This window comes from Charadrius vociferus, unplaced genomic scaffold, assembly GCF_000708025.1.
Source record: "Charadrius vociferus isolate BGI_N301 unplaced genomic scaffold, ASM70802v2 scaffold134, whole genome shotgun sequence".
Lineage (NCBI taxonomy): Eukaryota > Metazoa > Chordata > Aves > Charadriiformes > Charadriidae > Charadrius > Charadrius vociferus.
The window spans coordinates 5,461,248-5,478,692 of NW_009648333.1; the positions used below are offsets into that span (position 1 = coordinate 5,461,248).

The 17,445-nt window shown below is 37.9% G+C and overlaps 1 protein-coding gene across 1 annotated transcript in view; it reads right to left on the reverse strand.

Annotated features, from left to right (window-relative positions):
- Positions 1–613: 613 nt before the first annotated feature.
- The window catches only part of NMU (neuromedin U), a 45,063-nt gene continuing 28,231 nt past the window's right edge, over positions 614–17,445 (reverse strand). Inside the window, exons 2-9 of the mRNA XM_009885034.1 lie at positions 14,183–14,241; positions 10,407–10,454; positions 10,254–10,313; positions 9,692–9,721; positions 9,535–9,585; positions 7,440–7,514; positions 1,565–1,618; positions 614–649 (exon numbers count right to left, since the gene is read on the reverse strand). Coding sequence (XP_009883336.1) covers positions 614–649; positions 1,565–1,618; positions 7,440–7,514; positions 9,535–9,585; positions 9,692–9,721; positions 10,254–10,313; positions 10,407–10,454; positions 14,183–14,241 — 413 coding nt within the window. The remainder of the gene's footprint in view (positions 650–1,564; positions 1,619–7,439; positions 7,515–9,534; positions 9,586–9,691; positions 9,722–10,253; positions 10,314–10,406; positions 10,455–14,182; positions 14,242–17,445) is intronic.

The window sequence follows — 17,445 nt, forward strand, 5'->3', positions numbered from 1 at the left end:
CCTGCAGCATTAGTTCTAGGTCAGGAATCTAAAATCCTGAAAAATAAGAAAAAGCTTTAGCTGTTGGTATGATATAACACTAAATATTTAAAATATGATAGAGATGTATGATACATTAGAAAACAAAGCTTTATAATATTAGAATAGGGAAACTTTTTTATATTGCTCGAAAGAGCTGAACAATTTGAAATTAAATCCTGAAGCCTGTACTTAGTTTCACTGTGAGGTTTTTTGTTGTGCAAGAACAGGGGGGTTACCCCCAGGAGGTCAGTATGTGTTTGATAGGTAGTTGAATCAGTTCTTCCTGACATACACTTATCATCGTTAACTTTCCAAACTCTTTACAGATCTGGAATATTTTCCATTTCTTGCTGTCTGAGACAGGTCTGCGTTCTCTGTTCTAGAAACTCAGTACCTACAGCTTCTATTCACTTCACCTGAAAATAAGTGAATTTAGCATGTCTGTGAGAAGCTTGTCTGCAGAAATCTAAGTTGACAAAACAGTTAAAGGCTTTCCGAGACTACTCCTCCACATAATTATTGTGCTCTATTTGTATAAAAATAAACTAATCTAAATATAGATTGTGATTAAAAGCATTAAATAAATACCTCCTTAGCGAAAATCCACTGATCTCCTTCCGTTACGTGGCTGAAAGACAAATATCCAATAAACACTTTATAAAACTGACTGGTTTCAGAAACAAAGCCCCACCCAATTTGCTATGTATAGAAACTGGGAAATTTTTCAGTTCTGTCCATATGATGATCATTAAAGATAAACCTGAGACCGGTTATTGTTTAATGTATATCCACTGCTGGAGGAGAATTATACAGTAAAAATTACTTTACACAGAGTGAAGAATGAATTATACCCATCTTGTATGATTTTATAAGGGGGAGAAAGCCACAAGAAGTTACTCTAAGTGATCATGATCCCTCATTCTTTTTGCGTTTTCTTAAGATGTGCTCCCAGATAGTTTTCATTATTGCATTATAAGTATTTGTTGCAATTAACAAGGGAATATATGTGACCCAGTGATTTTATTTTTCGACTGTGTTCTTTAACATAGGCAAAGAGTTTCTCCCTTTTCACCACGATCATTTCAGAAATATTTTGCACTACAAAGGAACGTGATGCAATGTCTACTAAAGCTGATAAAAAATCTCTTGCTGAGCTTAATAAGACTTTGCTTTTCACTCTGTCATAATGAATGCATTGATTTTAATATTACCCATAACTCTAAAGACCCAATCCTGATAAATAAGAAATACAACTGTACAAACTTGCCTTCTTTTCATTAGCCGCTTTCTTATTTAAATAGAAAAAAAGGTTAACCAAAGTCAAGAGAATTATTATTAAGTCTGACTTGCCATGTTTAACTTGCTCAATTTTGCGAAAACGGAGTAAAAAGTATCAGAAACAGAATAGTTTCATTTTCATGAGAATTTCTGTATCTAGTTTCTAATCTTACTGGTCAAAACACAAGGAAAATGGGAAGGTCAGGCCCAGTATCTTTTCTGATACATCACAGAATGAAAAGAAAAAAAGTCAAACAAACCATACCCTGTAGAAAAAGTAGCCCCTACTTTGAATCCCTCCAGGTCTTTGAAGTTCCTCCTGAAAGAAAAGTAATTTAAATCATATCTACTCTTGTAAGTGAATCCATATAGAGCAGTTGTTTATGTACATATTAAAAGTATTTCTTCAGTGCTACTATACAGTTTTGCCCCTTCAGGCATGCTTTATATATATTTCTCCATGTCAGTAACAAGAAGTTCCTGTTGCCATGTAGAAATAGCAGAAAACACACGAATGAGGGACAAATTCCCCCTCAAGTTTTGGCTCAGTTTGGTTTGCTTTAGGCTGGTACTAGTAATGATAAGCATCATTTGCCTTCGCCTTTCCAGGTTTTGTTACCCAGACACAACCAGTGTCTTCACGGTACCGGAGTCTCTATGGACAAAGCAGAGTTGGTCTTCACACCTCGCAGAAGGACAACAATGCCAAACTTAAAAACCATCAATACTTGGGCTCCAGCCCAGCAATGAGATCCCAGACTGTTTACAGAGGTGCCTGATGATCACCCCTCTCAGATTGACTCCCAGAGAAAAGACCAGTGCTTACGATATTCTACCTTGTCCCTGCTGCACACACTGAGAAACAGCTGTCTACTAATCCATACAGGAAGGGAGAGGAAACAAGCACTGAAGAAAATCTAAGTTCCATTTAAATGTAACAAGTACAAAGCCTGAAGTGCCCAGTTATTTTAATGAGACTTTCACGATTAGAGAACACATAAACTTAATGACAGTATTTTCATTGCGTGTGTTAGTACCATATACATGAGTGAGGTGTCTGTCCTGCAGATGGAGAGACAGGCCAATTCAGAACCAAAAGAGTTCAAATCTTGTGCTTAGCAGAACGCAAAATTTAGATGGAATTTATTTAGCAATGATGGTATTTCTCAATTAAAAACTGAGGTCATGTGATCTTTTGGGCTATAATTATTACCCGAGTTGTCACAGAAAGCAATCATTCCGTGCTCTATTCTAATGTGGTGAGAATGGTGTAAAACAGGATGGCTCCCATCATTTCCTAACAGGGAAGTAGCTTCCATCCAAGGAAGCTTTCAAATGAAGCAGGATTTAAGCTATACATTACTTTTTGAGTCTTGCTTTGAATTTTGACTTCAGTTCATCAGGTATACCATGATACCCAGTTTCTTTACTGTAGGTAAAATGTGTGTGATTTTTATGCCTATTGTCCATCTCATTCTAGCATTACCTGAATTTGAAATACCCATCTCAGGTCTATCCATTCAATACTATAGGGGTTTTTAATTTGAAAAGGCAAAAAATTTGCCTGTTAGTAGAGTTTTGTACATTACCATTGGAGCATCTAATGGTATTTATATTTCATTATTTATCTACTTTTTCTATTCAATGTGTGAACAAACATAAAACCAGAAACAAAATAGGCAGCTGTTGCAAGTTATGGAAATTGAGGAGTCAAGAATACAATTACTAATATGGAATTCTGATTTCTTTTATGGACATTTAACATATTAATATGTCATTCTCTACTTAGAATCAGACACTTAAAGAGGATTACGTAGTTTCCTGGTTTGATTTCATGTCAGGAGGCTGGTATTAGAAAATAACCGAAGCTAAAATCTGTCTTCATTATAACACTTGCCTCGTAGCTACCAAGGGTTTGGAGATGTAAAAAAAAATCCTAATACCTTCTGTAGTGTACATGCATGTATATTCACAAACCTGCATGTATATATGTATACAGAAACATAGGTATTCATGTAGAAGTACATTTATTTAGAGTTTAATGCCTGCTCTCTAAAAGTTATCTTGTTCAATCTTTTAGATGGGCTTGCGAACAAAATGCTCTTGTATCTTCTCTCTTAGATCATACTATGTCAGTCAAGATGGAGCTCGAGAGGAATCACCTTCATGACAATATCTGGTGTCAGTCCAAACTGGGAAGAAAGAATAAATTTAGTAAAGTGTGGTTTCTCTGTCACCTATCCACCTTTTCAATTCCTTGTTTGGTCAGGGAGAGAGGTGGGTGTGTCTATGGACAGCAGGTTCTGGTTTTCTTCCCAGAATGAGGAAAAAATAAAAAACAGCAGCAAGCTAACCCTTCCCAAAGCACAGCCTGTGACACCAGAATCCCATTGTCCAACCAAAGGTGGGCACCCCGCAGGAACATGGGGACTTTGGGCTCCATGGGGGATCGGAGTTCCTCTGCACATCTTCGGCAGAGTTCCTCTGATCCTCTACTGGCTTTAAAGTTTACCAATGTCATTTCCCCATCGCCCCATCTGGTAGTCTCTGGGAAAAACGGACTTATAGATTTCTCATTGTCAGGGAATACTTGCACTACTTTTATTATTGATGGCCGATTACTTCAGTATTTTCTTAATTTTCTTATAAACTGCTCTGACCCTCAGCAATAACATTTAGAGAGGATTTTAAACTCTTTTACTAAAATACACCAAAATCTGCCATATAAACAAGTATGATAAGCATAATATGGATGAATTTCAAAGATTTGTTATGACATTAAAATAGGTAAGGTGCATGCAGAAATACCAAAACCAAAAGAGTATGCAGACGAAATTGATTCCAGCAGATGACAACATTTTGTAAATGTCTGATGTTTGAGCACTGTACACCAGTAAATAACACCTTTAACAAGGGGACTGGTATTCATAGCAGGCATTGACAAGGGGAAATCAAAAAAGTTGCTTTCTATAAAATACAATTCTATTTAGAGCTGTTTTCATTGCTTCCTTGGATTTTGTATTATGTTTATGAATACTTTTAAATGGCTCTATTCTGTAAGTTTTGGCCATGCCATTCCTTCTCTTGCCCTCAGCCTTACCGAAGAAAATGTATGCAGGTGCATATTTAATAGTACATATTTTCCTTGGGATTTAATGAGCTCTTCACTTGGTAGGCCTAAATGCAAAATGATAAAATATTCCAAAATAAATAATCAGTTAAAACAGGGAAAAATCAAAGGTGGTTAAGCCCATTAATATTTTACATAATGTTCCAGATGAAGCCTTCAGCTCAGAAGTTCTCCAGGATGTGCCTGCCAAATGCTAGAGAATATACGAGAGAACTGATTGTTCCACACTTTCCCTGGTTCTTCCACTTTTTTCCTGTCTATGCACAGCAAGACACTGCTAGACACCTGATACTGGACTGGTGAAAATACAGTCTGAACTAGTGTGGCTTTTGTTATTATGCCTTCTTTCTTAAAAATTGTTACTTTGAAGTGACTGTGACAGTTCTATATTCCATTCCTCCTCAAACAAATCTTAGTTAGACTACCACTCTTATTCTGCTTAAGCATTGATGAAGTTATTGCACCATCTACTTTAATCTAACCCAATTATCCATGATAGCACAGCCTAATCTAGAAGATTCCTGTACCTGTAGTTAAGAAAATGCAGGTTACTGTTACTCAACATGTGATTTGAAAGTGCCGCAAATTCTGCATTCAGACTTTTAGCTGGAACTACAATTTTTATGTAGCAAAGAGCGTAGTGCTGAACATGTATACCGTCCCACTGCAATGATGACCTTAGTTATGTGTCTGTGTATTGTATTTAGCTGGATTAACATGTAAACATAAGCATAACATCATGATTGCAAATTAAAGACTGCTAGTTATCACAGTGCAGAATGGTTGGAATTCTAACTGTTGCTATTTCCGTGTACCACTACTTATGAGTACAATAATACAAATACTAGGAGACAGGTCTTTTAAAAATTAGCTACTTGAGGAGATGACTAAGGAAACATAATAGTCATAATTGTTCATTCATTTCTGCTTTAAAAATTTGATGAAAATAATGTTCCTTGCAAAAAGAAGCTTGATAAAATGTTTGCCTTTTGCTGCAAAGTTATACCTGCCTGCTCTGGGCTCATCCTCAAACACTATAGCTTTTTTTTTGGTCTTTTTAAAATTTATTTATTTCCTTTGGAAGAAATATTTCCAAACACTATCCTAAAAAGGGGAAATTTTATATCATTATATGTTTAAACTTTATATTAGATAGCTAGTATACTTTTAAATTTTTCGTAAGGATTCTATGATTTGTAGAGTATAGACTTTGATTCTTTGATGTGAACGATAAGTCTTCAAATTGTCGCTTGATGGCTTAAACAGAAACAATTTATTAAATTTCATAGGTGAGTTTTTATAAATATAGTGACTCTCTGAATATATATAAAGACACGTGATCTCACTGATGTACTTTGTAGAGTTTGGTATTATTGTTACTTGGAAAAACACCCTTGTAGTTTCTTTTTTGATCCCACTAAATATAAAACTGCCGTGAAGAGGCTGAAATATGTTGAAATATGGCAAATATGCCACAAATTTTAGGTTATTGTCTGTTAATTTGTGTATTCTATTTCCATTAATTATACCATCAACTTCAGTGGAAACAAATTCAGGATATTAAAGTATTCTAGCAGAGGGACTTTATTGGATTTAAAAGGCAGCTTCTTTTCACTTACAGCAATTTTGTGTTCTTGCATTTATGCTTTCTCTCCCATTCTCTGTCTTATTTGAGATGTATGTTAATTTAAAAGCACAAAGAGCAATTCCAAGAATATTCTTTGTTGGTATATACGTCCAATAGCATAAATACAGTTCGTGTCAACGTCATCACTCACAGAAGGTAAATTTTACCCTGCATTTTCCTTTCACATGTGTGGTGGGTTAAAATTTTCATAACAATTTTAGTCTATGAGAAGATGTACCAACTCTCTAAGTTCTTATATGTGGCCAGGTTCTGTCTCTGCATAAGAAACATGATTCAGGGCATGTAGGTGGGGCTGTGCAGTGATCTGAAGAGAGGTGTGGATAATACTGCAAACCACAGCCATGACTAGATGAAAGCTGATATACATAACCTTAGGATTAAAAGTTCGTTGAAAATTTGGGAATTAGCAACACAGCCTTTATCTGGATTACTAAAGGAAAAGTCCTGTTTATCGCAATGCCACTACCCGAGTTTTAAATATCACATTCGTACACCTAATTTAACTTGTGTATCAGTGAATATAAGGAATCATATCAGTGAAGCTAAGGAATAATCAAGCTGAAGTCAATGTAAACCAGGAAGAATCTGGGTCTTAGATTTTGGTATACTTTATTATATGCGTATCTTCAGTATTCTTATACAGAAAGATTCTTATGTATCAGCCCACATTTTTCTCTTCTGTCCATAGCCACATTAAAGAAATGAACATTAATAGCCATCTGCCTTTTGATTTTTGAAATTGCATTTGCAGCAAATATACCCAAACTTTATGATATTTTGGAAACAATGATGCTATTTCTCTCTATGTAGAACTTTTGTTCCAAAACACACTACTTTTCTACGGAAAATTAGTTCCATAGGGAACTTTCTTATCTGTACCTTAAGTTAAACAGTAAAATTGCTTATAAATTACTTGGAAATCCTTCCTGCTATGTCATAAATAATATATGTTTAAGGAGTAGATATGGTTTGAATTCCATAGAGGGAAAAAAAAGAACCCCCCCTAGAAATATAACTCAACTGCAATATAATGGTACAGATAAATTTGAAAGTATTATTTTTCTTTTTATAAAAGAATTATCAATCCATTTTGATACATAGGCTCTGTGTTCTACCGCTGTTCTGTGTTAAGCATATATTACTTAAGTGTTTTTTGGTTTAAATATTAAATATCAGCAGGATTATTTTTCACCAATTAAAGAACAGAAAAACCTCGCATTTCTGATGAAAATACACTAGTGTGATATTAAATCACGAAAAAAAAATATGTTACGGGCAGAAAGGTCCACAAGGACATTTTTAGAAGAGATAATGAATCACAAAGGGTGAAAATGCAAACATGCAGAGTTTAAGATTACATACGTCCACTTTGTATCTCTTCAGTCTTCTCTCATTAAGCTGGGGAACGAGTTGCAGCAAAGGATGCAGGACAGACGACTGAGAGGACACGAACACAGACACATGAGCAACAATGAAATTCAGACCTTATGATGCAAAAAAAAATCTCTTCCCACAGTACTGGCTTATGGACTAAACATGCACCAGAAAAGGACTGAAGATGTTATTTGAGAAACGTATTTTTTGAACATTTTGACTTGACAACACACAGGTACCAACATCTATATTTACACTAGAAATGTGACTCACACAGCGATGGAGGGAGAAGCTATGCGTCCTCACCTTTACTCATTGGAAGTTTAGAACTATTTACAGACTTCTTGCGGAGGCAATTGCAATTGTTCAAACTTTGATCAGCGCCTGCAAGTGCTACAGAGAACATTTCCATGCACTGCTCCTAATAACATTTCTACGGTTATCTACTATGGAAGTTAGCAGCTTCAATCTTCATTGTACTGAAAAGTTCATTTTATTTCAAAGTAACTTAAATCGCAGCAAGGAAAATTACTTTTTTTTGCTAGAAAACTGTGCAGAAGGGATCCATTCTCAAGAAAAATTTGTAACCATGCCACTGCTCACTGTACCTATGAGACAAGCTTCAATCGTGAAATTCCTTGTGTTCAACAAGACCTTATGCTTGCAGAAGGCCTGGTTAAGCACAGTGGCGTTGTGCGTGGTGTAAGTGCCCCCCTGGCAAAATACAACCATGTGGGCTTGCAGAGAGGTCCACCATAGGAAATAAAGTAGAAACCCCATGTTTTGTCAACCAATTTCAATCTTCAACTCATGTAAACACGATTTAAAAAATAAGGCATTTTTTATACTATACTTCTTAGAAAAAATGATACAACAAAGAGAAATATAACTTCTGGAATAACTAGCATTACCAAAGTGATAGTGTATTTAATAGGTAAAATGAACTTGCCTACTTGGAGCCAGTTTTGCACTGTCTGCCTAAGGTAGGCAATGTGACATCATAACAGCTGAAATAATAGAGGTCTGATATGTCGTGGAGGAGTTAAAGGGCATCCCAGCTGGCCGCATGCAGTCCGTGGAGAGAGACTAATAAAGCCAAAGAATGATGGATCTCCCCTAAGTTAGTATCTCTGAGACCTGGGCTAGAAAAGAGTCACCTGAACAGCTAAAGCAGAAGAAAGTGAAAAAGTAGTAATCCCTGGGGGCAGGCAGGGGCAAAGGTATTCAGCATGGGGACAAAGGGGGATGCAGTAACCTCCTAAGCAGAGGCAGCAGAAATAGCCTGTTTCACTCTACCCTGATTACTGTTAAAACCTCCCGAGCAGTTCTATCATGAAAACACCGGCCCCGATGTCAGCGATATCACTTTCTAGGAAAACCACCACATATTTCTGAAGAAATGTAAAGAACGGTGCAAAAATGGACGTTAGTGTCCAAGATGATTGTTTAGAAGTGACAGAAAAGGAATGTTTAACTTTCTCAAAACCCTGTCATGCACCGAAAAAACACACAGATACACAGAAATAACAGATTATGTTTGTACTTTAAAAGCAAGAATGGATCACACATAGTTTGGCTTATATTGTTGGCTTATGAGAATATTTTTAGATCACCAATACTAGGCTATTTTTAAAATCACATTGTTCATTTAAAATGTAATCCAAAGTCTGAGTGTGATTTAAATACTGTTTTGCCTGATACATATTTATGACATGCACAAATAAATGCATAAAATTTAATTAATAATTCGTAAAAATTCATTGAGTTCCTGATATTTATGGTCATGTTCTCAGCTTCTATAAATCCACACTGTTTCACTGCATGTGTTATGTTCCAGTACCAGAAACAAGCATTTGACTTTATACTTAAATGTTGTAACTACAAGATTAAGATTGGGATTCTATGCAGGTTTGATTGGTTTTTTGCACACTTGGCCAGTATCAATGATCCTCTTCCATGTTATTAAAACACATTCTATATCTTAAACATAAAGCTCCCAGTTCTGAGCTCGCTATACAGTGGGAGAGACTACTGCAAAAAGGAACATTACCATGTACTGACAAGGAGGTGCTATGCCACTTACCGTGATGTCTGAGTTGCCTGAGTCATGAGTCTTAGAATAATGAAATAAGAACTGTTCAAAAAAATTAAAAGTGGGGTTTTACTACAAAACAGGGCAAGGGTGTTATGATTTTCTTGACAATTTTAGTGTGATCATAAAACATACATAGAAATCTTACCCTTTTGGTGTTGTCTTTTTCATCTAAACCCTGTAGGAATAATAATTGGTAGAGAAGCTTTTATTTGTTAAAAAAAAAAAAGCACAATGGGCAATTTTGATTACATTATAAACTTTTCAGTACTGGATCGGGATATCATCCTTTCTTGACAGATGCATTACATGTCTTTGCTTATCAATGTAACTAACTCCATAGTGAGCGTTGATTACTCTCCAGTAGAAGAGTAGATGGGTTTAGCAGATGCTCTTTTGTATATCCCTCAACTCTCACAAGTAAATTTCTTTCTCCATAGACAGCTCATTGTTTTTCTAATCTAGAGGAGTAAAAACATCGGAAACCATATATTCAACCTGGAGATTATTTTCCAAACATTAGAGTCTCCTTATTGTCTCTAATAGGTGCTGAGTTAGGACACATAGAATTTCAGAGTAAGAACTGATTACAGTATTACTTCCAGCACTGAGTGACACTTCAGCTACTGGGTCCTCGAAATTCATTGTAGACACTGGCACACTGAGAGATCAGGCTTCAGAAATACTAAGTAGTTTTTCGTGTGTGTTACCTGTGGTTTCTGGAGAAAAGCCACGACCAGAAAACAAAGTTCTTCCAGTGCACTTGATGCCTAATGTAAAGAAAACATGAACTCAGGTATCAGACTTCCAATCCTGCTACATATAAGAAACAGTAATAATAAAGTAACCTCTATCTGACTCACCTGAGGCTGAGAATCTCTGGACAGGTAGACAGAACATGCATCATCTATCTGTAAAAGTTCACACAGTCGTTTTTTTTAGAAGTCAGATTAATGGTGAAATAAGTATATTTTCAAAAATGGTTCAGTGCAGCCAAAGATATGGCAAGCTTGTCCACAATAAGGAATTCTTATAGGTACATTCATGAAATATTTTGTATTCAAGGGAAAAAAAAAAGCCCTTGACCAAATAAACAAATTTATACTTGTTTGATCACAACAAACACGAACATATATGGGTCCTTCGTTCTCTTACTCCACTCCCACCCCTCCTATTTGTAGCCTTCTCAGACTAAGTAATATTTTAAATTACGATTTTAAGCATGTGGGCTATGGAATATGAACTTATATCTCTTCTGTGACATCTTTGGATTATACAAAACTGCAAAGAACATGACAAAGCAATTGATTCAAAGAGCAGTCCTCAAACACCACTCTTCCAATTGGCTTCCAGCATCCCTGCAGGTACACGACACACACATCTCTTGAGTAATTAAGATGTGTGCCAGCACATCCTATGAATGCCAGTCAATTTGTGTGAGTCACCAAGCAGCCAATATCCAAGGTTTGCACTGATTTCTTTGGTAAATGAGGAGTCTTACAATATTTTGTATAAAGGAGGTAGTTCTCAAATCACAGTGCTAGTAAAAGATATATTCAATATATTTCAAGGGATCTAGACTCAAAGATTGCTGTGGAAGAAGTCATTGCTGTTGAACTTAGACACATCAGCACAGAATGGAATGTTGCACATACAGACACCACCACCACCCCCCAAATAAATCCATGAACCAAACCAAGAAGCCTCAATCGCCACCAGCCATTTCGTCTGGATCAAAATAAATGTATATTTAGCTCTGCATTGTACCTCCAGAAATGGCCATACATTGGCACCCAGGGAAGAGCCTAAGGAGAGACCAGCGGTCTAGTAAAACCCATGCTCTCCAACCACAGCCAATTTCTGTGCTGTGAATTTTACCAATCTCTCTCTGAATCATTATAAACTTTCAGCATCCCTAATGTCCTGCGGTAAGGGTTTCCTAAACACTGGACTTCCATTTGTCTTGATCAGTCTTCTCAAAGCTAGCTTCATTCAGTGGTCACGACCTTGTCTTGGAAGAAGGAATGAATAAGTGATCCCTACCCATCGTCTCCCTACTGTTCATGGCCTTGTGCAGACAATTAATCACATGCTCTTTCTGTTGTCTCTTTTACAAGACAAAAGGATACCATACCACTGAAAGAATTTTAGTGGAGTTACCAATTGGTGAGGGAGACGAAATGGAATAAAGGTCATTGGAATTCATGGAAATAATATTACCAGTGCTGGAAGCTCAAAGTCTTCTGAAAGGAAAAGAGAAATTCTCAAGTACTCCAACTGACGCTGTGTAGTTTAATAATAATGAAAAAAAAAGAGGCTTAACTTTTCAGTATATAACTTTCAAATTATATCAATAGCAAGCTGCATTGGTATGCACCATTTCTTGCATTGAATATTTGATACTCTTTGTCTAGATGCCAAAAAGCTTTGCCTGTCATCTAGTTCATAGACTGCATTAAAACTTTTTTTTTTAAACAAACTGTAGGTAATGCAATGGGTCTTATGATTTTCTTATAGGTAGAAAGCCCTAAACAACACTCTTTAGCAAGGAAAACATTAAATGAAAAAAGCAATAAACAAATAATGAGTACTTGTCTTGAGTACTTCAAGACAAGAGATGATTCATTTCTCTAGAGACAATCTACGAGAAAGCATTAGCAGAGGTAGTGGGAAAGCTAATAGCTCACAGAATTCCCCTTTCAAATAGTTCTTGTTGGTAACACATCCTCCCCGTTCTCTTTTCCCTTCATCTTGCATTTGTTTGCCTCCGGGTGTATTAGTTCAGCTTCACTACTTTCAGAGTCAGAATATGTAGAGGGAGAAATCAGCAGCACGTGAGACAAACTAAACTGAAGTCATTTTGGAAGCCTACGTTAAAAATTCACTGTCTCTTCTTGGTGAGGGATTTTGTTGTTGCTTTTTATTGGTTTATTTACTTGTTTTGTAGTTGTAGGGGACTATTAGAGAACTACCATAATTCCATAGCAGGACAAGATACCTTGCCTTGCACTGTGTCAAACACAAAGCAGGATCTCTCAGCCAAAACCTGCATGGACAAAGTAAAGGCTGAGAAAATGCCACCATTTCTGTTAATTCCTTTAAAAAAAAAAGAAAAGTTATAGTTCTTAACATCATTGATGCATTGGGGTTGGTTAAATGACATAAAGAACCGAAAGGATGCGACAGACGAGTAAAGGAACACAATACTTAGTTACGAAGTTCCCTTATTCATAAACTCGGAGTCATTCCTGGAAAATACTAAGTTAACTTAGAGGCAGGGCTTCTCCTGACTGATCCTCTAATAAAGCAAAAAACAGGGAAGAACTGATTCTTTTCACTCCCAGGAACTCTGGTGAACTAGTATGATTCTGTAATCATGTTGATCTAAGGTGTATACCTATGCACCTTATTCTCTTTCCTCAGACCCTCTGCAGTCCTGCATTATTCTTGCTGTAATAGTAAGTTTTGTATCAGTTATATTACATAATTTTACCCAGAATTTAGTATCTCATGCATACATTTTGTCGGCTGAAATCAATGGAAACTTTGCCTTTGCCTCCAGTCAGCGTAGGGACAAATACTGTGTTACAAACAGTAAATCTTAGCAATAAATACAGAAATGTATAAAGCAGCAGTTTTAATCCAGAATGTCTCGTTTTCATAAACTCCTTATAGTTATCAGGACCTTACTTCCCAAGAGACCACTTTTTCCCCAGAGATAAATATCACCAGGGCTTGTTCAAGTGCCAGTCCAGGAGTGTGTTGGTGTTTGAGTCAACGCTTCCGAAACGATCTAAGGGGAGCTGGCAGCAAGGGAAGCGTCTCCTGTAATGCCCACAGTAGGAAGAAATTTACTCTCTGCATCTGTACTCCTGGTGAGTCATTTGCTTTCTAATGTTATCAGAAGCTACAAAATTAAATGTCAGCAGAATACTTGAAGGTTACAGCACCGCCAGGGCATGCGAGCTGCAGGCGAAACCCTCTCTGTGTGTTATGCCCTGTCACTCCATCTGTTCCGAAAGGGCAGGGAAGAGCCCGTGTTAACACACGTGTCACATCCTAGAGCCGAAACACATGCTGATTTCAAAGATGAGAGTGGAAGTTACGATAGTGATCAGTAGCAAAATGTTAATAAGGGCTAATTGACACAGTACATTGTCCTTTACCTAGTAAACTGAGAGGCTAGGGTAGGATTAAATAGTGTCCCAGCCCTGTGCGTGAAACAGAAGAAGTAAGAGGTAAGATTGGATGCGTTGAAACAATTACTGTGTACAGACTATAAAAATACCAGACGGGACACTGTGTTTCTTCCAGGGACAGTGACTGCCTGGTCATTGACAGTTAAATGACAACTATTATCAAACATAGCTCTCCGTTGAGCCAAGAGAGTCTTTTGCCCGAATGACATCTCAACACCCAGCCTCAACATTCTCCTGGAGCAACTGTTCAGAAAATCTGGAAAATAAGATGTTTCACCTCTTCGTTGATGTCAGGGTAGGAGATGTACAGGAGAAGCAGGACTGTAAGAAGCACCTGAACTCCATGCAGGAGGAATACAGGAGAGTGAGGTGTGACTGTAGCAAGGATGGGCACAGAAGAAATGGAGTGCACCACAAGGCAGTGCGCAGGTGATGCTTACCTCTTTCCACAGTTGCAAATCCTCATCCACCTCCAGTGCTTGGGAGGGCACCGGTGCACCTGGAAGCACAAACCTTGCTTAGCAATTGCGTAAGTATCCCGTGTCAGTGATTTAAACAAAAACTCTGAACGCAATACAGTACCTAGCAAGCTTATTGCCCAGTAGTTTCTGCCTGCTCTACGTCAGCAACACAGCAGGAGGTTTCTTCTCAAGTTCACAGCAGACACGGACACTCACATCTCTTAGCAATACACAGGGTGGAAGTTACTCAGCTTTCACCAGGGGTCAGGCTAGCATTAGTCAGTTCTCAGCCATGAGTAGCAGGAGAGCAGGCAAGACAATTTTCATGGCAGCTCTTGAATGCTAAGACCTGCTCAGAAAAACACATTCCAGCACCTACAACCTCGAGCTCTCAGAGAACTCAGCTCACCTCCAGCACACACATCGCCAAGTTGAGAATCTCGATCCCACCTCTTGCTTTATTGTACGTTAAACAATTAAACATGTGCTATGTAATGTAAGATTGCATATGAATAAAGCCCATGGCATGAACGTGGCATTTTTGAGGTGACACAGTAAATGTGTAAAGAGTTTTGTTTCCTCTGTCTGGCGTGTTTGTGATGTGGAAAAGCTCAGTCCCATAGAAGATTGAATGTGTTATTAATTGCATAACACTGCAGCAGTGCTGTGCTTGGCTTGGGGCATCTTCTTTCTCCATCCCTGCCCATCCAGGATACAAACCTGGAATTCACTATCTCTGACTCCCTCTTGACCCAGCACCCAAAATATCCACCTTTCCACACTGTTATTTTATCTGGCAGTATATTTCTGACAATAATGTATTATCAGTGTCTCTGTAAATAATAGAAATGAGCATCAATTAATTGTGAGCACACAAAAGACCATGCAAGCGTATCGATGTGGGGATGTGTTGTACCTCACCTGGAAGGGAGATTGGTGCTGGAAAGGGTGGTGCTTTATCTGTACAGTCCTAGGACTGCAGGAAATCCTACAAAGACGTTTAATTTATCCCCCTGCCCAAAGCTGCTGCTCATGAGCCATGCCTGAGCAGTTTATACACTGTTCTTAAAGGCTTCAGACTAATAGAGATTTTATAGCCTCCCAAACAGTCTATAATTAACTGGGGTCACATTTTAATTTTTTTTTTTTCAAATAATTGCACCAAATAAAACAAAAAAGAGGTGATAGTAAACTTAGCTAGAATGGCCAGGTGAGCAGGGTATGAATGCACATCACCTCCATTTGTTTTACAAGAACCACTACACCAGTGGTTAGTTCCAGGCATTAAGGGGTAGATTTCAAACCCATAATTTGGTAGTGGTACGGACTTAAGGTGGCTAATTATTCGCGATGCTTGTTTTCCAGGAGAAAAAAAAAAATAAAAAAAAAATTAGAAGCGGTCTTAATTTCACCCTATGTAGAAGTGGGATATTTCTGAAATCTCTAGGAGGCTCACGTAATAAGAAAACTGCTTTCCAATGACAATTTGCTTTTTTTTTTTTTTTTCCACGTTTGCTTCAGTTCAAGGAAAATCTCCAAATAAATGAAAGATGCTGCAATTCTCTTACTTTGTTTTCTGTTCTTAAATTAGTATATTCCAATTGGAATATTGCCTGGAACTGGTATTCTGGTTGCAAAGGGTGGAACTGGGCAACACCTTGAATCAACACACTTTCCCCATTAAACCTTTGCCTGCCTGTCACTGAACTCTGTTTCTACCATTGCCTGGTTCCCAAAGCTTTCCAGGGAGAGCAGAAGAAATCCAATAGCTTGTAAAGCTTAAGGCAGCAGGCAAGAAAGCCTGAATATTACAGCTTGCTGGGTTTTTTTGTTGATTTTTCTTTTGTTGTTGGTTGTTGTTTTGTTTGGGTGGTAGTTTTTTTTTTTTTTTGCCTGGAACATAAACTTTTGGACAAAGGAGATGCAATTATTTCACGAGCTCCAAAGTTTCCTTAACCCTTCTCCACTTATTCAGAAAACTCTTACGTCACGTGCAGTCCCTTCTGTTTCGTGCTCACACCTAGGACTATGTGACCCCAGTGCCAAGCAGTGTCCCTCCATCACTCCTCCCAGAACACTGCTGCAGCCCCTATAGGACTTCATTCGTTCACATATGTACACAGTGGGATACACAGAGAAACAATAAGTTATTTTGTAATATACACAAAATAACCGGGGGGGAAGGGGGGAAGAGTGCTATCGAGGAAAGCCATCAAAATGAACATACAGATGAAAATCCCACAAAACTGATGCTGTCCGCGATATATTTGTTCTCTCATCCTTCCAACTTCTAAGGCAGCGGAATGCCATCTGCAGAATTTCAGCCACTTTTCAACCTGGGATTCAGTTCTTACATCTTCTCTTCTCTCCACTGCTCTCCCTACACAAACTCCTGGCAATCATTTCTGCAAGAACAATCATTAAATACTGTGTGCCAATGCCCTTCCTTTTCCTTCCCTCCCCTCTTCCATGTCTCCAGAATTTCTTCTTAACAGAATATTCACTATACTGTACTCAGATTCCTTTGAGTCTTGATATTAAACAAGCACATCAAATCAGAACTTTCCTGGTGAAAGTAATTCACACACATATAATACAAACAAAACACAACTATTCATTGCACAGCAGCATATTTTGAAATGTTACTCCACGAGGTATAAGTCGTTAATCTAGCTGGAGTGGAACATAGAATAGAAAGGAGAGTATGTTTTGTTAAAAAGCCCATTCAGCTTTACTTGTTTGACAAGCACTCCCTGTTATGAAAAATAGCAAATTTCAAATGCAAGATAGCATTTCAAATTAAATCAAAGTAATCAAGCCCTATGCTTAAAGTAGCTCTATCCTTTCCCACTTAACCTCACCGCCAGAGATTCCTCATGCAGTAAATATTGCTTCAGGTTGGGCTAAGTGACTTCCAGAGGGTCCTAATTTTTCCTAAAATTCCATCATACATCCCATTCCTCTTTTCTTAGCTTTTAAATGAGAGTAAATCACATTTAAAACGAAATAGCTTTTAACAAAAGCCACTTCCCCAAGTTGCTGGAGTGTAGTTTTGCCAGGACAGAGTCATCCTGCCGGGATACACGAGGAACCCTTCCCCAAACTAATCTTCCCCGCTCAAACCAACCCCTGAAACCCTGCCCAACAGCATCCCAGCTCCTGCGCATCCCTGCATCTCCCCCGGCCCCGCATCCCACCCCAGCCCGCCCAGGCGGCGGCTTCCTTTTCCAGCGACCCCCCAC